The 25,908-nt window shown below is 43.0% G+C and overlaps 1 protein-coding gene across 1 annotated transcript in view; it reads right to left on the minus strand.

The window, feature by feature from the left end:
* cdh8 (cadherin 8) overlaps positions 1 to 25,908 on the minus strand; it is a 97,143-nt gene that overhangs the window by 33,246 nt on the left and 37,989 nt on the right. Inside the window, exon 3 of the mRNA XM_008280428.1 lies at positions 682 to 801. Coding sequence (XP_008278650.1) covers positions 682 to 801 — 120 coding nt within the window. The remainder of the gene's footprint in view (positions 1 to 681; positions 802 to 25,908) is intronic.

Consider the following 25,908-nt stretch of genomic DNA (forward strand, 5'->3'; position numbering starts at 1 on the left):
ACTTGACCTAAGGCAACATTGTAAGCTCATTTATCTAAGTTGAAGCAGGCAATGAAAAAGGACAATGTTTAAATACTAAAAGGCTTTGCCCTGGTGTGTCTGGCCCTGTCTACAAGAAAAAGACTGTTGAAATAATCCCTAGATGTAATCACGATCTGACTGTAAAGCCCATTTCTTTCCTTTTTGTCCCATTATGGGCGTGGTTTTCATTCATTACATTTTGTAATACATTATGCTCTCCATTGGTTAGACACAGACAAAGGACTTGCACATTGTATTAATAGTGCCCATTAAATTTAATGAAGCAACGTTTCGATCTCACAGAGATCTTCATCAGGCTTTGTCAGGCAAACAATGAATACCGGTACAAAGAGCTTTCTCCAGCCCCACAGAGGTGTCCTCTTCTTTAAAGTCAAAGTGATTACAGTGGACTCTGTACTATTGTGTGCTGAGCCTTTAGCATGTTATTTATCGTGTAAAATTTAAGTTTGCGGTTGACATGGCAGTAAGCAAGTTGACATGGCCATCCTGGACAGCAGGTTCTTTCAAGCAGTGTTTCAAACATACTCTTAAATGGCTTACAGTGTGTGGCGCTCTAATTAATTAGTTAATTTCAGTGCAACCCTCACAACATTTGTGCCCTCACCATTACCACAGCAACAAGTGAAGGACTGCCCTTACCTGAGTTGGGGTCTATGGAAAAATATGGTTGCCCCTCCAGTATGCTGTAGACTAGTTTAGCACTGTTCCCATACACTGGATCGTCGGCATCTGTAGCTGTTACCCTGGTGACCGGGGTACCTGTTGTGCAGAAGGACAGAATTATGAACTGCAAAGCTATAAGTAATCATCTCTACATGGGAATAAAGTGAAATGTGGAGGTGCCAAGCTAGTCATTATGGGACTATTCAACCCTATGTGAGGTTGATTTCTTTCAAAAATCCAGTTCCATTTAGAGCAATTGAACTTTGTGATTCACTTTAAAAAAAAAAAAAAAAAAAGCTAGGCCCTGCCTAGCTCTGTCAAAATTTCAACAGGACCTTTGCTTTAACATGGATTGTAAGAGAGTGTATTTCCACAAACTGTTCTGGTAATATGCTGCCCCTTACTGTTAATCCATCTTGTGTGTGTACAGTTCTAGAGTCAAAGTGTCAATTATGTGTGGCAAATGTGACACGATCCCAGAAGAAATATGTTGTAATAAGTGTTTGGCCTAAGTGAGCAAAGTAGTGAAGACAGCGACGGTTAGTCGTCTGGTTGGTCCTGCCTGACACTGCATTTGTTAGCTAGCGTGCATTTAACCTGACAGCGATGCATTTGTCATATACTTATTGTAGTATAGCAGGAAAAGTAAATGCATCTATTGATCACCAAGTTATACATTTATAGTTGCTAGACTACAGTGCACACATCAAACACCTGAGAACACTGTTGAAGGTTATTAGATACTCACACATCTTGGAGCTTCACTTAAAGCAAACACGAAGCCTTCACACACAAAGAAAACACTTCACCTTCTGTAAAGAGTATTCCTAATAAAAAGTTTGGCTTTGCTAATGTAACTATTGGCACATGTATTTTTAAAATGCTACTTGGATATCACAGATCCTTTAACAGTCCTGCAATTAGCCATTACCTTCACCCCAACAATACCCAATGTAGTAGAAATTAGGTTCTCTATTAAACCAGCCTTGTGAGGTTTGAAGAAAATGTATGCATGGAGCTTCATCAATATTCCAGCTGTGCCAAATGCTCAAGGCAAATCAGAAAATACATTAGTGACAATTCAATCCGCCATTCACAGCTCTATTATAAGGTATCAGGAAAAAGTGCACAGAAAATCTGAATATAAAGAGACAATTAACGCAATTAAACTCATCCATTTTAATTCACAGTGACCAAGCTCCTCATCAGTCCCAGTGTGAGGAATGTGTGTGAGAAAAAAGGAGAGAAAAGAAGTCGACATGCTGACAGTGAGCAACACACTGGCAGGTAGCTACAGATGGTATGGTAATTGTTTCTGTGAAAGATGTTTAGAGGTGTTCTGACAACAAAGGGAGATGTCCCTCATCGCAGTCGGCTCAGGTCCTGCCACCGGCACCTAAATCTGTCCACTGCAAACAAAAAGGCTTGTAATGTAAAGATCTGCGCCAAGTACGACTTCTGGCTGCAGCATTGTGATTCAGAAGTTCTGGTAATGAATTAAAACAGGAAAAAGAAGAAAGAAAAATTGTACGCCAGATGTGATGGAAACACAGTCTCAAGATTCACAGTGTGGAACCTACAAATCAGACATCTGTGTTCTGTTGCTGTGTTGTCTTTTTCTGGCTCAACAAGCACTGGAACAATCCCCGCTGAACTGCTGACCAATGTGCAGCACAGTGATGACTTAACCTACAAGATACTCAAAACTAACTGGGAATAGATATTTAAACCCAAATCCTTCCAGCAATGCATTACTGCTGAAAAACAGAATGCACTCTCATTAGGACAGCTGCACAAAAGATGATTTTCACACCTTTGTGGTAGTTTTGGGATTTATCTCCTGCTTTATGCCATCATCTACATGTGTCAACCATTGATTAATAGTCACTGCAGTGTCTGCGGTCTTGTAACAGCAAAACAAAGCAAAAGCTACCTTTGCACTCTAACTGGAGTAGCAGTTTCACTGTTGCAACCCAATTATTTCACAGTGAGAGAGCCTCAAGTGGTCCTCTGAGACAGAGGTGTTCTAGTAATTCATAGTCTTATGATGACCCATGCTGTTGTGTTGCCAAAGCTTACCTTGTAAATTTCATTCTGCTTGTTACACCCCTTGCCTTTTGCAGTGTTTAGATCACCGCAGATCAATGAGCTCTTTTTCTTTCCGTGTTTCTGCTTGCTGCACTGCCACCAGCAAAAAAAAAAAAAAAAAAAACAGAACATTATGACTTGATGTCAGCTCCTGATGGACTTGGATAAAATGTTCTTTTCTTGAATCCACTCGAGTGTCATTGAGATCACTTACTCTCCATCTTCATATAAACACGGCCAGCATGCTCTTCGTGTTATTACGTTTCAGTAGCTATTAACACTGCATATTATAGCACAGTTTGTGCTCAGCAGAAGCTGCACATGTGTAGCTAAAAAATCTCACATTACTATAAATTTAAACACCTCAGTATGAGATTCTTCATGTCTGCAATACACAGCTCTACATTTGCGGTTTATGGGGAAACTTCCCACAAAAGTGTTACAATTAATAATGTGTCAAATAAATTTGTTGTCAGAATGTAAGGAAACATAATTATATGAACTGTATTCCACAAATGTGTGCATTAATAGAAATTGGTGCGCTCATGCAGTATTTCTGGAAAGCAAATTATATCCTGTGTGCCATAGGTGTTTGCCAATTGTCAAATGAATAAAATGAAAGACAGCTAAGGAAATTGCACCTCCTTTGTTTTTTTAGAGATACATAATCTTTTCTGTCATAAAGTTAAATTACTACGACTACAGAGGAAAGAAAGCAGACATCTACACATCCCTAATTATGAAAAGTACCTTCTTACTTCTAAAAGGTGTCTGAATATTGCAAACAGGCTTTTTTAAATTCAGTTACACTATAGATTGAAGTGGGGAAGTAGGGGTAAGAAAAAAAAAAAAAATCTTCATAAAAACAGTGGAACCAGTGAGGCATGAAATAGCTCCCTCTTTCTTTCTCTCCCACAGGGGTAAAATGCTTCTCACCACCCCTGATAAAAAATGAGGGATTAGGAAAGCCAGTGTTTTGGTCCTGTTTCAAATCAGTGCAGATTAGCTCGTACTTCCCCTTGATAATGCACAGAAATTTCAGGGACACTGCAGAAATGGATGCAGCTTTAGGCCAGGCAATGGGCACAGAAACCCAATTGTAGGAGGAATATGGTCTCTAGCTTTTATTTGAGGCCTGTAGCATTGTGCTGATTACAATAATAGCAACACAACACCTACAATATAAACTTCCAGGGATGAAAAAGCTGAATGGTTGCTAAAAACAAAAGTCATGCAGGGAGGAATTATGTAAAAAGCCTACACTGGAAAATGGAGAATGTTCACTGGAATGCAGCTGATGTCCTGCACCGCTTTGGCAGCCTCCCTAGCAAGGAAGTGCTACACATCACTCTTGGTCAGACCTGCTAGAAATGTGGAAGTAGGTGCAATCATGCTATTTTGTGTCTAAATGGATTTGTCTCACTTTACTCTGGCTGCCTAACAGATGCCCAGACACTGAAGGATTGCATATCACCTTTTCCTGGGAAAGCAAATCTCCCTCTGTTGGTCTGGCCAGCGGCCTGCAGGGTGAAACACACTAAGCATGTTTGAAAATACAGCCTGCATTCACGCTTGTTTTCCCTGGCTAAGTGTAATCTCATTAATCACGTCCTGAAGTTCACAGGCTTTAATACCACGCCGATAATTTAAGCACACATCATTTCCAAAGGATGTCATTACTGTATATGAACCATTTACATCATATTTACAGCTGTAGTTTTTTGGTTGTAGAGCTTTTGGTGGCTGAAGGAAGCCTCATAATAAAGACATGGGGGTCTAGCCTTATGTTTTATCAGCCAACAGAAATGATAGTGCACACTTCCTATTTACTCTGTGCACTGGCTCAGGGATAGGAAATCAATAGGAATCTTCCTTGAACCAGACCGGGGACAAATTGGGGCATGCAGCCCGGTGTGACACACAATGGCTGTGGAAGGACATTGCAGCTTATTTCTGTAACACATTATCCTACAACACAGCTTCATCTGTATAGTCTGCTTCTTCCTTCAAAGTGTTGCAAGGCTAATAAAACAGTGGCAAGTCATAAAGACGTAGCTTTGAGCCATCACAAGATACTCATTTGCAGACACTTACTGTACACAGCAGGGTGGAAGGGAAAGGAAACTAATTTGAAAATTAGACACTACACTTGTCTATAGCTTCATCTACGCACAGGGATTTCACAGATATTTGTGATATACTGGTCAGCAGTATTTTACCCAATAAAACAACACATTTTATTTGATGTACAACAAAAGCTCAAGCATGATTAAATGTTAAAATATATACATGCACCGTTGCCCATGCAGTTGGAATAAAATATTTTTTACGTCTTCTCCTGAAGTGATTGTGACAATGTGATTTATTCTTGATAGTTAAAGTGTATATCCTCTCAAAACTATATTGATATCACAATATACATACAATACATATCACAGTAAAAAATAAACCACAATTAACTTTTTCAAACTGTGTATTCAGGCTTAAACTAAACTGGAGGTATTGAACAATAGGATTAAGGGTTTAGTTTCAGTTTTTCAACCTTGGTCCCTTTAACAGGAAACATCATGTATTTGAGGGGATTTCATGCAAAAGAATGTCCAATATTACTCTTTAAATGTCCCTTAGTCACTAATATTGAGTCTGACCACCCCTGACACGGATCATTGTGTTCAGACATGGTGGCATACTGTCCACCAGCTGGTTGATGCTGTCAATGGGCAGGAAGTCCCACTCTTCAGTCAGATCCTGAAGTCAGAACTGGTTTCACCTGGTACTTGGGACTTAGGATGTCATCACTGCAACTGGTCAAAGTGATTACTGATGTGTAGAGATAGAAATAAAAAGAGGAATGTGTTTTTATGGGCGATGGTGTATACCATTATATTCATTTACCCCAACTAGTGGCATCAAGACAGTTTTATTCAGTATTTCTTGTCAAATTGACGCCATAGTTTAATGCTGATAGACGGGCGTGATGGGCTCCTCCACAATTAGGGTTCTTTACAAAGCACAAGCATTGCAGTGCACAAAACTGCAGTTTTCAATAAAGTGTTTATAGGCGTAACAGTTTTATTTTTATGACAAGATGATGACTTGCTTTTTTCCCTCACATTGCCCAGAATTCACCCTCAGCATGCTTAACGCAACTCAGCAAATCGTATCACGGGAAAGCACAAGCAGCTCAAGTACCATCATACCTATAATCACTCCGAAGAATGTGTCATTACAGTTCATTTACTAGTGCTTGAATTCTACAATTCTCCTCCACATCCCTTCGTCCAACAAGCATGGCAGCCGTGTAACATCTCAGCTCTTCCCAGCTTGGACCAGCTCAGAAGCGTGAAGGGTAGAAGACAGGGGGCATTCATATGTATGCAGGCAGTGAGCCATAGAGAAGGGATATCACTGAGGCATGGGGAGAGCTGTGGGCTGCATGAGGCGTGGGGCTAACAGTGCCCTGCTGTGAGCCCTACCCGGGTAAAACAATACTGTTTATGTCTGACTGGCTTTACACTGTGGGGGGGGGTGAAAGAGAGGGGGAGGGAGAAACACCGGAATAAAAAGACAGAAAGGCAGAGGGGCAGTAGGTTGCATAACAGCTCAGAATTTTGGATGGCTTGTTGCTGCAGTAAGATTGAAATAAAGTAGATATTGATAGATATAAAGTTTTCTTGAAAGAAAACAATAGTAGTATGGTCATCTGATAACACAGCACACACACACACACACATATATATATATATAAAGCTAAAAACACTAAGTTAAAAGTAAGCATCCACTTCCTACCTACTGTCTGCCAACTATATATATATATATATAGTTAAGAGTCCTCTAACCAATATTTTAATCTCTAATCAAAATAAAAGCTGGAGCTCACTGCTTTATTCTTTAAACACAGCATCGTTTTGTTTCACTCCTACCACTGTCATCAGTGTAATTCCAACACACCGAGACGTCAACTCAGAGTGCACCACAACAACGACAAGTAGCAGTTACTAGGTGTAACTCCAATTCTGTAAACGTAGATAATAGAACAATGGGGGGTTTGATATGTTTGCCTATATGGCAAATTTTACATTGCTGACGGCAATGTTAGAGGGGAAGAGCCTGCAACTTAATAGACAACACTGAGAAGGCAGAAAAATGGTACGTGGTATTCTCTCTGAATCCAGCCAGTGTTAAGCCCCAGTGTTGACTGCTCAGGAGTACCTACTCTGGAGTAGGTACAGTTTTCTCCCCTCGAGAAAAGCCCTGAAAGGTGTTCTACAGGAGCAGTTTCTGCTTTCACTACAATGTTCTGTTCCTCCCTAAAATGAGCTCAAGTTCTTACAGTGAAGGTAGCAGTCATGAGAATTTAGCAAACAGATCTTTCCCTCAGGACAGAGCTGTAAGGAGAGTGAACATTGAAATAACATCCATTAGGTCAGATGAAACTTCTAACTAATGGTGGAGTCTGTGATTCTGGAGACAGATTGCTGATATTTAGCTAGTTAGTGTGTGCCACATTTACTGTTCAAATGTGCACAGGACACATTGGAAAGTATTGTGCAAATCGGTCCAAGCCACTCTGTTTGCTTCCCACTTACAGAGCCAGGGCTGTGAAGGAACATCAGGCTAATTTTTTAGTGTAGACAAGAATGGATAGCTAGTGAACTGGGAGATGATATTCCCTGAATTAGACAAAACATGTTTTGGATTAGGGCTGCAAAGTGGTGCAGTTGGTTAGCACTGTTGCCTCGCAGCAAGAAGGTCGCTGGTTCGCATCCCGGTGGGGGCACCAGGATCTTTCTGCGTGGAGTTTGCATGTTCTCCCCCGTGCAGCGTGGGTTCTCTCTGGGTTCTCCGGCTTCCTCCCACAAGTCCAAAAACATGTTGTCATGTCTGTCAAGTTTCTGTTCATGTCTGCACATTATGTCTCGCCTTTCCTGTTTTATTTTGTAATCACTTCACTGGGTGTTCTGTTCTAGTTTTACTTCCTGTATTTGTCTTGTCTCACCTGCTCCCTGATTACCTCCCCACACCTGTTTCCCATCTACCCTCATTACCTCGTGTATATTACCCTGTGTGTCTCACTGTCTCGGCGCCAGTTCGTTGCATTTCACAGTCCTCGTACCAGCGTTATTCAAGTTAAGTCACAGTCTGTTTGATCTCGACCTTGTTTCTGCTTTTGGACCTTGCCTCTGCCCGCCGCTGTTGGACTGCCATTAAACCTGTCTTTTGCCCGAACCTACTGAGTCAAGCATTTGTGTCCACCAATTCTGTAGTGAGTTCATGACACATGTTGAAGTTAATTGGTGATTCTAAATTATCCGTAGGTGTGAATGTGAGTGTGCTTGGTTGTCTGTCTCTAAGTGTAGTCCTGTGATAGACTGGCGACCTGTCCAGGGTGTCCCCTGCCTTCACCCTGAGTCAGCTGGGATAGGCTCCAGCCCCCCCGCGACCCTAATGAGGATTAAGCGGTGTAAAGATAATGGATGGATGGATGTTTTGGATTAGTCTCACTGCCTCCACCTGAAAGGCTAACGTTGCTCCATGTGGATGTGTGATGTTTGCCATATCATGCAAAGTCACTATACTCTCTGGCCACTTTTTTGGTACACCTGTAAAATTTCATGCACTTTAGAGACCTATTTCCAAGCCCTTACATGCTTATTAGGAACCGTCACTCTCCATTCACAAATCAAGAGCTCTCACTTTTTATTTAATTTTTATCCATTAGCTATGAAAGGTCATGTCACGTTCCAGGTCCCACTGCCATGACATCTGGCTACCATGAAAAGCTTAAAACAAACAAGCATGAGACCACTGTGTATGGGTTCTGCATGCCAGTCCTCAGCGACATGCTGTTATGATACTGTGACAAATGTAATTTTAATGTTGCACATTACTGGTTTTGTTCACTTTTCTGTACATCCTCCTCACATGGTTTTCTAAGTTTCTGTTGATTCCTTTACATGCTATGATAGTGTGTTGGCCTTGTACTCAGCATTTCATAACATGTATTGAAAAAGCTGTCTGAAATGGACTGCTGAGTCTCTAACTGGCATTACAATGTTCCATGGCACTAAGGTGAATTTGACATTGTGTTGGAAAAATCTTCATCGCCAATTTTTTGTCTCCACTTTCTGTCACTGTCAACAAAAGACTTCTTGACTGTGCAGAGATGATTAAATGTGTTAACATCTATTATTCGGAAATTGCAATGCTGAATGCATCCACGGACAAATTAGACAACTGTTCAACAAAGTCATGTAAAAAATGATAACTGCATGCTTATTGTGACTCACTGTCTTTTAGAATTACAAAGCAGTCTGTCTTGGTCACTAAATACTTTCAGGGTCTCATAAGCATCACTTTTCTTGCAACAGCATAGCGAACTAATATAATGAATCCAAGCATACTGAAATTGTAATACTCCCATGGTAGTGACTGTTTAAATGAGTCCAGTCCTCACTTAACCGCTGCTCACCCCCCCTTCCCGCCTTTCTAGGTCAGAAAGATGGCGTGCCAAACCCTTTTTCTAAAATGGCTGGTCTGTGCGGTTGGACTGTCCCCTGATAGCACCATTGCGGTGACAGGAAAGTGATTATGTATTGATCATGATCACATAGACACTGGTGTAGCTCTCTCTCCTGTCTATGGGCAAAGAGGATAATAGCTTATGATCAGACAGGGAGACTGACAGCCCATCTCTCCAGGCTGTGCCGCCAGCACTATTTTTGGACAGTACCACCTATGTGATTGAAATGCATGTGCACAGATGGGGAATAACATAAGAATTAAGAGGCGATTAGCACTGAGGCAGAATATTGTCAAACACAAAGTGTAGTGCTGTGCTGTAGTATGGCAGGCCAAAGCTCTTGATAACACAGAAAACGGTTGTAACGAGGTGGAGAAAACAAGCGTGTCGAGGCATCCTTTCATCCATCCATCCATCCCCATCCGTCTATTCTCTCAGAGGAGAAGATGACATACTTGGAGCACTGCCAGTTGATTTTCCTACAGTAGCCAAAGCCAGTTTTAGATTCCTGGACTGCAGATGGGCATTTATGGAAACAATGCAGATGGGCATTAAGGGAAACCCTTAAACAAATAAGCGTGCTCATAAACAACTGGCATGAATTAACTTTTTGTCATTTGCCAGTGCAGTTTCAAACCTTCCACCCCATCTTTGGCACCATTTACACCAAACACTCATCTGCAGCCCATGCTGTGACTGAAAGTGGTGAATATTTTATATCAGGATGATGTAAGTCGTTGAGATTACAGTGCGATAGAGTAAATAATTGCAAGGCAGGCAAAAAAAAAAAAAAACATGGTCTCTCTCAACCCATCAGTCTTGATAACAGGACTAATGCATACTCATGCTAAACTACATGTTTCAGCAGGACTGTAGAATGCAGGTGAGGAACAGGGCAAATGAATGAGGAACAGCCTGCGGAGGCTGAAAAGATCAGGATATATGCATTTATATTAGGCTGTAACACACTTTTCAAAATCAGACAAATACAATGTGGGCCAGAGGAGGGCTTGCAACAAGGAAAAAAAATATCTTGAAGATAAGATATGGTTGTCAGCATCCAAGAAATTGTTCCCCAGAGCCAATAATGGATAAGGGACGCTGCACTTTTGAAGAGTAAGGGGACCGTCACACTTAAGCACTTACATTGTCTTTGTTGTAGTACAATTACTAGTCTTTTATAAGACAGAGAGGGAACCGTCACAGAGAAACTGGGGACAGTGTTTGTGTATGTTTGTGTCTGTGTGTGTTTGTGTGTGTGAGAGTGTGTACAGTATGTATCAGTGTGTGTACATGACATCCCCTTTTCAAGGAGTTGGCTACTGAGTCTGCCGCCTTGACAAGCCATTTACAGGAACGGCAGGAACAAAATAATTAAGAGGGTCCTTTGTTCCCCACTGATGGCCATGACATATGCCGCCATTTTAAAGCGTTGTGTCATTGATTCACTTTAATTAGTTCATAGGAAATGTGTGCAACATGTAGATAGAGTTCAGGACTGGAAGTCGAGGATGGAAAATTGGGCACTTCACGTGTTTAATTGCTCCCAAGGCATTTACAAGGCAAGGTAATAACAAAGAATAAGGCAAAGTATATTGTCTAATGAACAATTTTATCATGGGTAAATGAACAAAATGTTGCTTAATTTGAGAACTCTGCCACAGGGGCAAGAGTGTTTAATGTGAATTATGCTTCCTCAATGAAAAAAAGGGGGGAAAAAATAAATAAATAAACAGGTTTCAGCATAATGCAAAACTGCAGTGGGAAATGAACTTGCATATGACATCAGCACCAGCTCCTGAGAGTAGAAACCAGAGATCAAAGTTATTACTTAACACCAGAAATGAATTACTTATGTATACGCTGTGGCCAAAATGCCCCTAACGAGGCGTGTAGCCTGATACTGTTCAGACCGAGCTGCTCAGTGGCCAACAGGAGGAAACTTCTGTGTGTTTGAGTGCAGAGCTACTGTACATGTTAGCACAGGCAAGACTAAAGGCAGCATGGGAGGATAATTGTCATGCCGAGAACTGAAAGGAAACACATTACACAATACACACTGTAATGTGTTGCAATGATGAGATAACATTTATGTGATATTAAGAGACATGTAGTGATCACTGGGGGAAAAATAATCTATGTAATAACATGACTGCATTCGGTATATACACCCACCCAACAGTTTACTAGGTATATGTATGTGAAATCTAGTGCAATCCAGTACAGCAGTTGTGCAATATATTCTGTTTTAATGAAGCTTCTGCATTTTTAGTTTTTGTCAAAAAGGCAATAATCCTATTCTATGTTTATTTTTGGGTTCATAGTGAGTGCTGGTGATGTACTCGACTGCATTACATTTAAAGTGCTTCTGAAATTCTATCCACCACATGGATACACACACAATAGGGGAAACTATTGGGGACACTTTTAAATGCAGTGCACCACCACCAACCATTATGACCCAAATAATACAAGTAAAGTAGAATTTACACAGCAACAACAAAATCCAAAAAATTAATTTAAAAAAAAAAAAAAAAATAGAAGCTTTGTTCCAGTAGATCTTATGTCAGAGCTGCTATACTGGACTGCATTAGGTACATGTGTACCTGATAAAGTGGCCAGCTGTGTGTATACCAGCCATTGCCCCATTAAAAATCCCATTGGGGGACTCTTGCTTAACCAGAAACTATAGTTTCCCTACTGACCTTTCAAGTTCAAGCTTCCCACAGTAAGTTAACAGCAAATGTCCTCAGGATCAAATCTTCCTGTCAACCATCAGGTCACATCAGCAGGAAGAAAAAGAAAAGCAGATAACTCAGCAATCTTCCCCTGAAAAATAGAGTGCACTAGGCAGACAACAAGAAGCCTTGCCGATTCAACAGAGGGAAAAAAAACACCACTGAACAGAAGGAAACCGACAAAGAGAAATTTTTGCCACAGTGAGTTAAGTCAGCAAATGTACCGTTGTAGTGTAAATGTTCGTCTGTGAATATTTTGAAAAGCCCTGACAACACGTTTTTTTCATCAGCTTTTCCCAATGAGTTCTGGAGACTAAATAAACACAAAATAATCTGCCAAGTTATAACAGTTGTGGTTGTATCCCATGAGAGAGTTCTATATTTGAGCTTTTGCTGTCCTTTTATCACTGCTGAGAAGCAGGTGGGTGTCACTTTTATGATCAGAATTCAGCAATATGTGAATCTGATTGTGATGCCTGTGGAAGGGCTGTTAGCTCATGTTACCAGACTGTGATCAATCAGATGGTGGTGAAACTTTAACTGTTGGTTATCTTAAATGTGAACATATTCACTGTGAAGATAATCTTGGATCTGAGAAACATGGCAACGTATTCAATTTCCGTACAAAAATTGAAAAGAAGAAGAAAACGACAAAACTTCAGCCAACAAAACTAAACTAAACAGGTTAGAGAAGAAAACAACATGAAATGTCTTGAAGGTGTTTGGTTATCATGTAAAGCCAACGCAGCTTCAATGCATCTAGCACTAATTCTCCAAGTCTCTGAACTCTACTGGAGGAATGGAGCCATCCTTCTGGAAGATATTCTCTCGTTTGGTGCGTTGATGATGGCGTTCAGTCCAAAATGAGCTTCAGGTGTTCAGTTGGGTTGAGATCTGGGAGCTATAAAGGCCAAAGCATTTGAATCCCGTCTTGTTCATCAAACCATTCAGTGACTTCTCATGCCCTATACATGTGACATTGCCATCCACTGATTATTTAGAACAACTTTGTATTGATTTTTAATGACTCTTCTCTTGAGTGGACCGAACCCTGCCAGTAAAAATGTCCCCCACTATATAACAGGGCCAAGGGCTGAGGTTTTTCCTTTAATTTGTCACCTGTCTATACCAGAAAAAGTCAATTTGGTGCCTGCGTGAACATTCACATTGTTCCAGAGTGTGTTATTTTCATATTCTGGCGACAGCAGCGGCACTGAGGATGATGTCGCATTAAAAACAAAGGACAGAGATGGAGGGAAGCATTGCAATCCCTCGCTCAGCAACGACTCCCCCAGGCTGCTGCAGTACAAGACGATGTTCTCAGTCGATTGCATGTTTTCTATTCTTACAACCTGCAGAGGTAAAATAAAATTTTAAAAAAAGAAAAGAAAAGACAAAACCCTCAAACCTCTGAGTGACAGTCACAGGACACAGTCTGTAGCCCATAACCCTCATAATTGGCCCATCCTAAAGTAACGTGTGACGGAGGTCCTCCACCTCCACACAACGGCATTGAGGGACTGAACTCAGCTGAATCCAGTCACATTGCTGGTTTTAGCGGCGAGTACTTTCTAAGTAATACACACTGTCATCTGACAGCTGTCCTGGAGGGAGAAGGGTTAAAGCGTTTTCCCAGAGGAATGTTGGAATGTACTACGTCTACGTGACTGGTGACTTAATGTCTCCGTCAGCCGGTGAGAGCGGTGCTACACTGCCGTCTGACAAGCAATCCATCACGGAGAACACACAGACAGAAATCTGCACGCTGCCACATAGTGTCTGCATGGCAGACCTGCTAGAACACATGCCTACAGCGCACCTACCAACACACATGTACATGATGGAAATAGAGCCGTGCACTTGTTAACATGCTGACAGTCACCAATCACAGGGAGACAGACAGATGGACAAACACCCTCTAAATACTGAGCACACACCCATAAACTCTCCAAAGGAGGCGGCCGACAGAAAAAAAAAAAAAAAAAACTGACAGAGGAGGAGAGCGACTGAAATGCTGGAATGTGGATTTACACCCCTAGTAATCCTAAGGTTTGTTTACACTCCCAGAAGTGAAGTGAAATTTTAAAGGGCTATCTCTGTAGCGTGCTGGAGAGCAGATTCACCCAATTACACAGCAGCCCCCAGTGTGACATAGCAAACCTGCTGTAGGATTGACTGTGTGTGTGTGTGTGTGTGTGTGTGTGTGTGTGTGTGTGTGTGTGTGTGTGTGTGGACACCGGACTGTGACTGTGGTAAAACTGCAAACTGACTAAATCCATACTGCAGCGTTGAGAGCAGTACAGTTGCCAATGCTCCAATACACAAACAGCCAGAGCACTGGAAGGCTGTGTGATGCCACAAATCAGTAACCTGCACAACAGCAAGACAGGGGGCTAAAACGCACAGTTACAAGAGTGGAATTTGTTATTGTATCGCAGTAAAATACAATAAAAACTCAGCATTTAGTGTCATTCCTAAAAAAGAAATAAGGGAAAAAAGTGCAACTGAGGCCATAACTTTTGATGACAAAAGAGAAGCAGTGAAAACATGTCTGACAAGTTTCTTTTTTTTTGTTTTTTATAACTTTCTCTTCATTGTATCAGACAGCTGAGGCGTGGCGTTGGTTGCACGAGCCAGGCGAGAGCTTTAGTTAATGGGGACAGACATCAAGAGGAGGGCCTCACTCGTGCTGGAGATTTGATCCTTTCGTCTTATCAGCTTCTTTTTCAAATGACCTTGCTGTACAGACTTTTATGCCTCTCCCCTTTATTCTGTGCTGCTGATTGGATGGGCCTCTCTAGTCTCAAATCTCTGCCACCTTGATGAATGTGTTCCACCCCCATTTATGTTGCATTGACCAATCCCTCTCCACTACCAGCTACAGCATGCCACATGAATCTTGGCTGTAGCCACTTTGAGATGTACTCACACACCCACACACACACACACACACACACACACACACACATACACATACACATACACACATAGCTATGCCCTTTTTTGTCTGTCTTTATGCCATTTTTGCTTTATTTTTTCTACAGTTAAATGTAACTTTAAAGAGTGTTATTATGACTTTCATTGGGAGGCAATTGCTGCTTTTAATTTTAGGTAGTGCTAAGTGCCTGCAGGGTGCAAATAGCTATGGTTGGTACCTCAGACAATTAATAATGCAGACATGGAGGGATGAGAGTATGGGAATCCTGTTCTTGCTGCTCAACACTGTAAAATCACCTGAAGCATGACATGAGTACACAGACTTCAGCTTTCTCACACACACACACACACACACACACACACACACAGTCAAGTTGACTTTTGGCTGCAGAGCCAGAGAACAAAAGTTCTTGTTTTTTTCCCCTTTTTTAAAGCAGCAAGACTAAGAGGGAATGATGCACACAATACAAGAAACAGCAAGAAACAGACGCAAAGGAGCAAAGAGCAACGAATGCAGAGCAGGAAAAGTGCACCAAAAAGAGGCCCTACAACAGAGCATTAAATATCTACAACTCTCTTGTTGAATAATTAATAGGTGAGCCATGGCTGTGTACTGACGGATGCATATGAGAAAGCTTCCTGGCATCTTAGCAGATATGAGTAAGCATTTGTCAAGTCGAAGGTGTGAACTGTAGCCCTCCTCAGTTTGCCTGCTGTAGCGATGATGCAGACACGACCTCCCACTCACCAGCACGACTTCAAACAGTCCCTTGTCACTTCTGGCTGATATGTAGCACAGCCGATAAGGACACACACAGAGCCACACAGGAAAGTTAGATTACTTCCACAAACCTAGAATTGGAACTTTGCTAGTGTCATTTTGAAGGATTCACTGATAAAATTGCAAGTCTATAAAATATCATGTGTATCTTATGAAATCAATTCACCCACTAATTCATAGTGAACCCAAAGAGCCGTGTTGTATGCGCATATATACATGAACATTAAAAACAAAAGTTTAAAAGCTGTAAACATAAACACATTGTACTCTTCTTCAGCACTACAGCGGAGACAGTGGACCCAGCTCGTTGTGTCACTGGCAGAATGGGGCGCCGATAAACAAGTTCATGACTGACTGGGTGAGACAATAACTGCTTGAGCCAAGCTACACCAGATCTGTCTCCTCTAAGACATGAAATGTTCCCGGCATAATGAATGCAGCTGGTGGCATTCACAACAAACTTCACAGATCTCAGATGAAGTTGCAATAGAATGCACTTACGAAACATGAATTCTAGAGTTGCCAGCTACACTTGTGGAGCAAACCCATGCTGAGCTTAATCAGTCACTTAACCCCTTCCACTCCGGAGCCTCGTGTACTGGCTCTATCTCTGATAAAAACACAACCAGCACCATTTTTCAAAGGCTGGCACATTCAGAGAAGAAGCAGGCTGGTACTAACAGAAAATGGATGAAGCATTTGTTGTGCTTCATTTCTGTTGCATCAGTGTTGGCAGACCTGCTGTTGAGGATTTTTAAAGCAGGTTCAATAACATCAGTGTTTACTTACTCATTGCTACAAGGCTGTTGTCTACTCCACTTCACAGTTTTGATGAGGTGAAAGTAAACATGTCAGTTTTTCAAGTCTCACTCGGGCCTGTTGGAGAAGGAGACGTCCACATTCTATTCTGTAAGTACCTAAATAATAAAAAAGTTACATAAAATTCAGTCAAATCCAATGGATAAAGACTGGTGGAATTATAACAGTCCAATAAGTCTTTCCTTACATTTGTTGCCATTGTTGCCTCCAATGCAGCATCAGAACAGCTAAACAGAGTCTGACTGTAAAGTCTGTAGTTCAGGCACGCAATGTGTCATCTTGTTACGTATTTCAGTTAGAGGAGAAAAATGAGGCACTGCCAATCATTAACTAAACAATACGGCAGCAACAGTGGGTCTATGCTGAAGTTCTTTGTTTTGTTTTGTTTTTTAATTTATTAGTTTATTTAAAAGCTTGCACCACAAACTTTACAAGTTACAGTCAAATTATTTAAAGCCACTGCAAATACCATAAACTGCTGAAAACAGGTACATACTGTCCTCTGTGACTCTGGAGGAGCTTTGTCACACACACACACACACACACACACACACACACATATAAAACACTGCTCATAGCAAATGATATTGGAGCTATATAACCAGTGGCTGATCAGAAATATGTAACTTACACCTGAAAGCCGGTACATAGCAAAGACTTTATCACCTATTTTGATTAAGTAAAACAAAAGATGATTGTAGCAATCAGGACTGTGTCAGCTGCTTACTCTCTCAAATAGTCCATTAGTCTATTAGTCATTTGGTAAATAAAGTCTTTTTTTTTTTTTTAAAAGGCAAACAATCGCTATTTCAATTATTAGAGAACCAGGTAAGACTTAAAATTGGATTTTGGACTGTTGGTTGGACAAATCAAGCAAAAAAACAAAAAGCAGCACGTATGTTAGCTGCTGATTCACTTTCTGCTTATCGACTAATTGGTAATCTGTTTCAACATTCATCATCCGTGTATTCACAGTTTGCCTATCTGCCTACCAGTGGCCATTAGAAGGCACTGCCGTATCTTCAGATGACGGTAAACAGAATCAGCCCCTCTCCTCCGCTGCAGCACTGCAGAAGTGAGGGTGCTCTGTCCTTGTTTTCGATCTCAGATTGATTAACTGACCTTGACACAATGATCAGCAATGTATGACAGTATGACAGTGAAAGATAAGACTTGCATGCATTTCAAAGCTGCAAAAACTTTGTCGTGTACCTGACTAAAAGGCTTTTCCATTAATTAATTCTAACACTACATCAGAATTTGTAATTTTTTTTTTTTAAACTGCCTTAATCAAACAAATATCATGTTTAACCTTTGATTTCCTCATGTCCCACGGTACCACTGTTGACCCTATTGCATGAAATTCATTTAATCACATGCACTCAGTGTGACAACAGAGAGGGTGGTGTTGTGACAGCCTCTGTTATTGGCATCCTTCTGCTCATCATTACAAAACAGGCACACATGAATAAATACACACTCCTTCTCTCTCATTTACCTTCCCTGTCTTGAACTTTGTTATTTATCTCACTCCTTTTCATTTTTCTTCTCTGTCCACTTCATGGGCAGAGTAGAAACTGGGGAAAAAAAGACGACTTTGTTTGAGAAATGACTCTGTGGCAAAGGAGAAGGCGGCTTTTTGTCCTTAGTCTCATTGAGAGTCTTTTGCTATTCATTGGGGCAAGGGAGCCAGGCCAGCAAGGGAGGCAATCTTATGCAGATCACATTGAAGGGTTTCATTACCTAGAAGCCAGCTACTTTTTGTTCTCCCTCAAGGGAAGAGTGAGAGAGAGCATTAGCTTAGCAAAGGAGAGCAATGGCGACCAAGGGAGGGAGAAGTACAGAGAAGGAGAAAAAAGTGTGTGCAGGGAGTGAGTTACAAAGAGAGTGTGTCTCTGCAGGCTGCTCAGGAGAGAAGGGACAAATTACACCCGAACAACAGCATCTTTACATCTGCGCAGCGGCTTTATGCTTACAAAGAAGGTATGTCTTAGTGCATTTGTGTATGTGAGATCTGTATGCATGCATTAGATGCACATACACCTATGTGTGTGTGCATTCTCAAGAAGTACAAAAAAGGCGAATCCCCAGGGGCCTCTAAAGGGCTCATATTACTGTATCTGGACCAATGACTGATGGTGTTACATACATAATTCAGAGGTACACTGGATAATAAATAACATTTGATGAAGCAGTAATACATTTATATGTGATACTGAGCAGCGTGACTGTGGGTATGTTTTGGGGTTTTTTTGTTTGTTTTTTTTAAAACTCCTCAACACCACATGTGTTAGCTCGGGGAAAATATGACTTTCCTTTTTTTCTTATAAAGGATGTGTAATAGCCAAATGTGAAACAGAGAGATGCTGAATTAGCAATTAGTTGGATGTGGATGCAGGCAAGGGTAGTAAAGAGGAATGTAAATATGCCATGAAAGAGGAGTAAGTGGGTAACCAACAGGTGACCAGCATCACAAATACAAACAGAGGTGAATAAAAACAAGGCAGGAAATACACCCACGTACACAGAACCATGCACATATATACAGATGCACAAGTGCAGATGCTGCTGCCAAATGAGGTGAGATAGATAGGAGTAGCAGGTTATTTACAGAGAAACTCCAGCATGTCAGTTAAATCCTTTCTGCCTCGGAGGCCTGTCCTATCCCCATTTAGCACAGCCACAGAAAAGGGCAGGCTGGCATGCACGCTTCCTGGCAGTTAGACAGGCCTGAGAGAGTCGGAGCCTTGGCCAGGTTCACTGCCCTGACCCCCTCTCACCCCAGCTCAGCCTGTGAGCCACCCACCACCATCATCACAGCCCTGGTCTGCCTCGTCCCTACCCAGCCCAGGAGCCTGCTCGTCAGATGTGCTCCGGCCCAGCTCTGGCCCAGCACTGGCCCAGCTGCCCACTATGTTAAAGGGCCAGGGGCCCCCTGCCACTCTGCCCATCTGCCAAGCTGCAGACCAGAGTCTAGGATCAGAGAAGGGAGAGACACAAACACCAGACATCCTCTCTCTTAGCTCTCAGCTCAAAGCTCAACAGAGAAATGCCAGATAAAAGATGCACCATAAATGTGCTTCTTTGACTTATGTGGGTTGCTGTGACCCTGAAATACTGCTAGGGTTTATTCAGCTTAAGCTGTTTTTAATGCATTCAGTCTTAGAAGTTCCAAGACCAAGATATGTTCAAGATATACTGCAAGATCAGCATAGAACAATAATACTTTTTGGTACATCAAGGAAGGGTATTTTTATAGAACATCTGGCCCAAGTGGAGCATGAAATGGTCTAAAAATATCTCAGCTTTCCCTCTATTGATCTGACTGCAATGTCTAGAAAAATGCATGAGAAACACAAAAATCAGACAGACAGACAGACAGACAGACAGACAGACAGACAGACAGACAGACAGATAGACAGACAGACAGACAGACAGACAGACAGACAGACAGACAGACAGACAGACAGATAGATAGATAGATAGATAGATAGATAGATAGATAGATAGATAGATAGATAGATAGATAGATAGATAGATAGATAGGATTATGGATGAGCGTCTCACCTCTAAAACTGTGAGTGTATTAAATCGTCTATGATCACAGTGAGCTTTCTGCAGGATGTTGTAACTATGAAACGATCAGCTCTTATAAAGGTCTGCATCTTGCTCATTTCCATATGTCTCTCCTTGATCAAGTCAACTCATTTATCGTCCAAATCTGTGATGACAAGCCTTTACTTATTTTCCCAGCTGCTGATAGTGATGAGAGTGTAATCAGAAACATCATTAAGGCCCTACACATAGACGGCTGTGCCTGTTAGTCCTGTTACCCACACCCATAATAACTCTGAAAATGCAAATCAACTCCAGGTAATCTATTAATGTCACTTCAATTTTATGTCTACGCTCCAATTTAGCAGATCTTGACACATTTGGCCAGGATCTGTACGTCCATACAGGTATTCATTTTGCCAGGGTTTCAGAGAGCGCAGCCCATGTGAAGAGGAGATGGGCCATCTGTCTGTGTGCCCGTTTATTAATCGGCCTGATAATGAAGCACATTCGCAGCTCAACACTCCTGAGGCATCTCTCACATGATTCCATCCCACAAAACAACTTTCGTCAAGTTTGTTTCACAGCATAGCAATTATTGTCATTTGCACCCCTCCTCAGCACAGGGAGGAGGGTCTAGCGACCTCCTCCTAATTACCTGAAGCGTCACTTCAAGCAGACTTTGTAATTTCCAACTACATCACAACCCCCTTGTTAGCTGCAGACGGGTGGCAGAGCCTCATAATTCCAGCATATGGTCGACAGACATACGGGGGAATTTGTCAGCTTGTACTGGCCTTAAAGTCGAAGACCCCATTAACAGGGAAACAGGATCTACTAATCCTGTGAGATCTGTGCAATCCGTGCAAAAGAATTAAAATTCTAATCATGGCAAGGCTTGCACAAATAAGCAACAAACTCAGTTTTTACTGAAGTGACAGTGAAACATAACTATCTAATGAATGTGTTTATGTAACCAAGAATGCAGGCGAGACATGAAGAGGGTTAGGATTCCAAGTATTAATTGCATTTTTAAAAACTGATGTTTTGATTTCTTGTATGTGTTTGAGGATTAGAGCACAAACCTTGGATTTGTAAAGCACAACAGAATCAATTAGATGATTTAAAAAAATAACTGTATGTGAATAAAGATACCCAAATGAATGTTTATATATTGACAACTGATCAAATTAATATGTGTAGTGTGGAAATGTGTCACCGTGATGAGCTAAATATGAGAGACAGCACTGTGTTGTTGTTTTTTCTTACAATAATGTAGCATACCACACAGCTAAACAAGGAAAGGCAAGCACATGGATAAAACACAAGGAAATCAATTCATCTTAACAAAACAGTTCAACTAAACAGTCTAACACTGTCAGACTGAAAAGTGCACAGTCCCCATTGTTCCCAGAAAACAAGATTTTTACATGGATCCCTCCATCGGCATGGATGAGTTGCTGGCTGACCTAATCACAATGTACATTCATCCACCACTCTGGTTTGTGATGCTGACTTTCTGGAAACTCAAATACGATGGCAGATTAGCCCATTGACTATTATGAGGAAGATGGTTACCCTAAAGCTGAGAGCTCAGGGGACAAAGTCTTATTGCAATCTTTCTGACAGATATTGTGATTTGTTTTGTGATATACATTTTTAAAGTTGTGCATCAGTTCAAAATTGTCGTAATACATGTAATAGAGCATTGCACGTCGTTAAAAGTATGCCTTGTATCCTTACACAAAGAGCAAAGTATACATTTGTGAAACCGCTGACATGACGTTTAAGTGTTGGGTTAGACATACTGCATAATGTATATTTGCAGTTTTTATAATTTGCTAATCACATTGCTTTGACTTGCTATTTCGATCAAGTACCTCTCCAAGCACTTCTCATCCATATTTATTTGAACTAGAGCATAGAGGCTAGGAGCTAAATCTAGTGGAAGAAGAGACAACAAGGAAGGAGACAGAAAGACAACACGACTAGTTTGAAAGACAACATACTCCAGGATTCTGCTGGTGTTTCTGTGCTTGCTGCTCTGCTGCCAAATAAGGAGGAAAACATTTGTTGCCAAGATTGTAGTCTTGCATAACCAGAGCTGCAGTATCTCAAGAGCACTGTGTCAACCCGGGAGAATGGTCTGATGGTGCTAAGCCCAGGGTGCAGTGATAGTGCTTCTGCAAAATAGTGTTGGGAAGAACTTGTTTTGTGAGTAGGCAAATACTGTCACTGAAACGGACAAAAGAACAAAGTAGGGCTGACTTACTGCATCTTTCGCAAAACTTGGCATTTTCAGCATGTACTTTGGTATTTTTTTGCATCCTGTAGTGAAGGTGATTTTGAAAATGGTAACAGAATGAGAGAAAAATGCTGCATGAAGTGGACAACCTGAACATCAGGCATACACCCACAGTTCACAGCTTCTGGTGTCAGGATCCCTGTTAAGCCCCGGCCTGGCTCCCTTTTTCTCTTCCTCTCTCCCTCACCCAGCCTGGGGCCCTCTGTCTCTCTCTCTCTGTTTTTTCATATCTGTTCGTGTTTTGCTTGTTTTATTCATTTATTTAATAAACCTAGTTTTCACCTCAGTGCATACCTGTCTGCTTTGGTGTCTGCTCTTGGGTCCAAACCTGAACTGTGACAGTACGACCTGGCCAGTCATGGACCCAGCGGGCACAGAGCCTGCCTCTGACCTGTTACCTAGTCCCTTTAAGATGAGGAGTCTTATCAATATTTGGACTATCTTGTTCACATTTATGGACTTCAGAAAGGAGCTAAAGACCCTCCTCTTAGGCAAGTTTTCTTAACTATGGCTTGCAGAGAAGCAGCGAAGAAACCCTGGCTGCGGGATTCTCTTCCTGAATGTATTTTGGATTTCATTAACACCCATGTCACCCAGCCTGCCAACACCCTTCCCACTCCTGATACGGCTAGCTTTCGGCCTGCAGGCCCGGAGCATACTGAATGTAGAGTGGGTGTGGTAAGCCTGCAGCCTGTTGGCTATCAAGGACCTTCAGCCCCCGTGTCTGTTAAACTTCAGGTTCGCAGCCAGGTTTTACCACCACCCTCGAACCCCACAGATTCTGCCCCCCCCAGATATCCCAGTTGATGCCGGGAAGTCTCCCTTCTTGGGAACCCACCTGGCCATTAAAACTGCACCTGGTGGAAGGCGAGGTTCCCGAAGAAGAGGAGGCTCCCAGTCATCCCCCATCTTCATCTCTTCCAGAGAGCTGACATCATTTTTGCTTGATAGAGCCCTGGGACTGGATAATTTCGAGGCCATTGCACCCAGTTTCCCACCTGAACCTGCTCCCTGTGACTCTTAAGAGCCACTTCCTGGAAGACGTTCCAGGAAGAGGCGTGGCTCCCGGCAACACCATACCTCGCTGCTCCCCAGCGCCAAGACCTCGCTGCCGCTGAGCGTTGGGGAGGTTCCGCTGCTCCCCAGCGCCGCTGAGATCTCGCCGCTTCCCAGCGCCGCTGAGACCTCACCACTGAGCGTCGCTGAGGTCCCACTGCCAAGCGTCGCTGAGGTCCCGCCGGTCCCACCACAGTGGTCCTGCATCCTGACCATCCCTGGGTAGGTCGACGCCACCACTGAGCCGGTTCCTGTTCCTGTTCCTGGGCGGGTCGACGCCACCATTGAGCCGGTTCCTGTTGCCAAGCGGGTTGACGCTGCCTCTGATCCTGTTCCTGTTGCCAAGCGGGTCGATGCCACCTCTGATCCTGTTCCTGTTCCCGAGCGGGTCGACGCCGCCTCTGATCCTGTTTGCCAGCGGGTCAACGCCACCTCTGTTCCCATGTCCGAGTGGGTCAACGCCATCTCTACCGGCTCAGGGTGCTGGGACCTGCCAGAGTCGGAAGACAATCCCCCTGGCAAAGACACAACTCCAGCTGCTCTTCATCCTGAGCCCCAGCCTGTTCCAGAGGGACTCCGCCTTCGCCAGCTTCCGACCCGGCCTTCCGAGGGGCTCGGCCCTAGCCGTCGGCTTCCAGTCCGGCCTTCCAAGCAGCTCCGCCTTCGCCATTGGCTTTCAGTCCGGCCTTTCGAGGGGCTTCGCCTTCGCCGCCAGCCTCCTGAGGGATCCTGTCTGCGCTAGCTTCCTGTCCGGCCTCCTGAGGGATCCCACCTCTGCCTTCTCAGGGTTACACGCCGGCCTCCAGGGGGATCCCGCCTCCTTCATTGCTGGCCTCCTGATGGGTTCCGCCGCCGGCCTCCAGCCCGACCGCCCGAGGGTCTCCGTTTCGTCAGTCACCGGCCTCCAGCCCGAATTCCTGATGGGTTCTGCCGCTGGCCTCCAGGCCAACCATCTGAGGGTCTCCGTCCTGTCCATTGCCGACCTCCACCCCAACCTCCTGATGGGTTCCGTTGCTACTGGCTCCTGTGGCTCTGCCTCTGGGCCGTCCTCCGGAGCGGCCCCGCTTGCCCAACCAGCCTCCAGGCCGTCCTCTGGAGCAACCCCGCCTGCCCGACCAGCCTCTGGGCTGTGCTGTTTTGGGAATGTAGTTTGTTTTTGACCAGTCTTTGGACTGCCCACCAGACTTGTGTTCTTTGTTTCCTTGTAGACTCTTTATATTTGGACAACCTGCCAGACTGTTCTGGACTCCTTTTGTTTTTTCTTTCTGGCCCTCCTTCGGACCCCGTCCACCCACCCGGCTCATTTTGGACTGCTCTGTTTAGGGTTTTCATTTTTTGGAGTCCAGAACCCTGTCCTGCCTTACATTGCCCACATTGAGGGGGGATACTGTCAGGATCCCTGTTCAGCCCCGGCCTGGCTCCCTTTTTCTCATCCTCTCTCCCTAACCCAGCCTGGGCCCCTTTGTCTCTCTCTCTGTCTGTCTCTCTGCCTCTCAACCCTCAATCAACCACAATCACTCACAGCTGCAACTCTGAACTCACCTGCTCCCAATCACCTCCTTCCCATAAAAACCAGCTCTTCCCTTCAATCTGTGCCAGGTCGTCATCACATTCACTGTTTCACAGCTGTCGGCCCACCTGTCTCCTGCCTGCGCTCCCCCAGTCAGCTTTCTCCTGCCACCGGACTCCATCCTAGATTACCCAAGCCTGCCTACCCTTCCCTCCCGCGCTGTAGTTTTAGTTCTGGTTTCTGTGAGTATTTCCGTTTCTGTTTTCCTTTATGGTCATTCAGTACTTTTTTGTACTTCTTTGAGTTTTCCCATTTATATTAAATTAGAAATCATGATTCAGTTTCCACAGAGTTCAGTTCACTTCCATATCTGTTTGTGTTTTGCTTGTTTTATTTATTTATTTAATAAACCTAGTTTTCACCTCAGTGCATTCCTGTCCGCTTTGGTGTCTGCTCTTGGGTCCAAACCTGAACTGTGACACCTGGTGAGTCAGATTACAAACAGTGGGACCTGTTAATACCAGACTTGGAAACTTTTAACTTTGCATTTTAACGATGATGTAATCACATGAATATGTGGGGTTATCACTTGAGCCAGCGAGCTGACAAAAAAATAGATCCAAAATGTTTTTACAGGTCATTTCTGTGTTTGCTTTCAAACTTTTATTTATCACATATCTGGAAATGTGCAGGGAACTCACACTTGTTGCCCCAATGAAATGAAAAGACTCATAGAGCCACAACAGCTACTTTATTGGGAAATCTCCATCCATGATCTACACACCGCTTAACCCTCACTAGGGTTGTGGGGGGGCTGGAGTCTATCCCAGCTGACTCAAGGTGAAGGCAGGTTCACCTGGACAGGTAACCAGTCTATCACAGGGCTACACT

The sequence above is a fragment of the Stegastes partitus genome, unplaced genomic scaffold (genome assembly GCF_000690725.1).
Source record: "Stegastes partitus isolate 25-593 unplaced genomic scaffold, Stegastes_partitus-1.0.2 Scaffold193, whole genome shotgun sequence".
Lineage (NCBI taxonomy): Eukaryota > Metazoa > Chordata > Actinopteri > Pomacentridae > Stegastes > Stegastes partitus.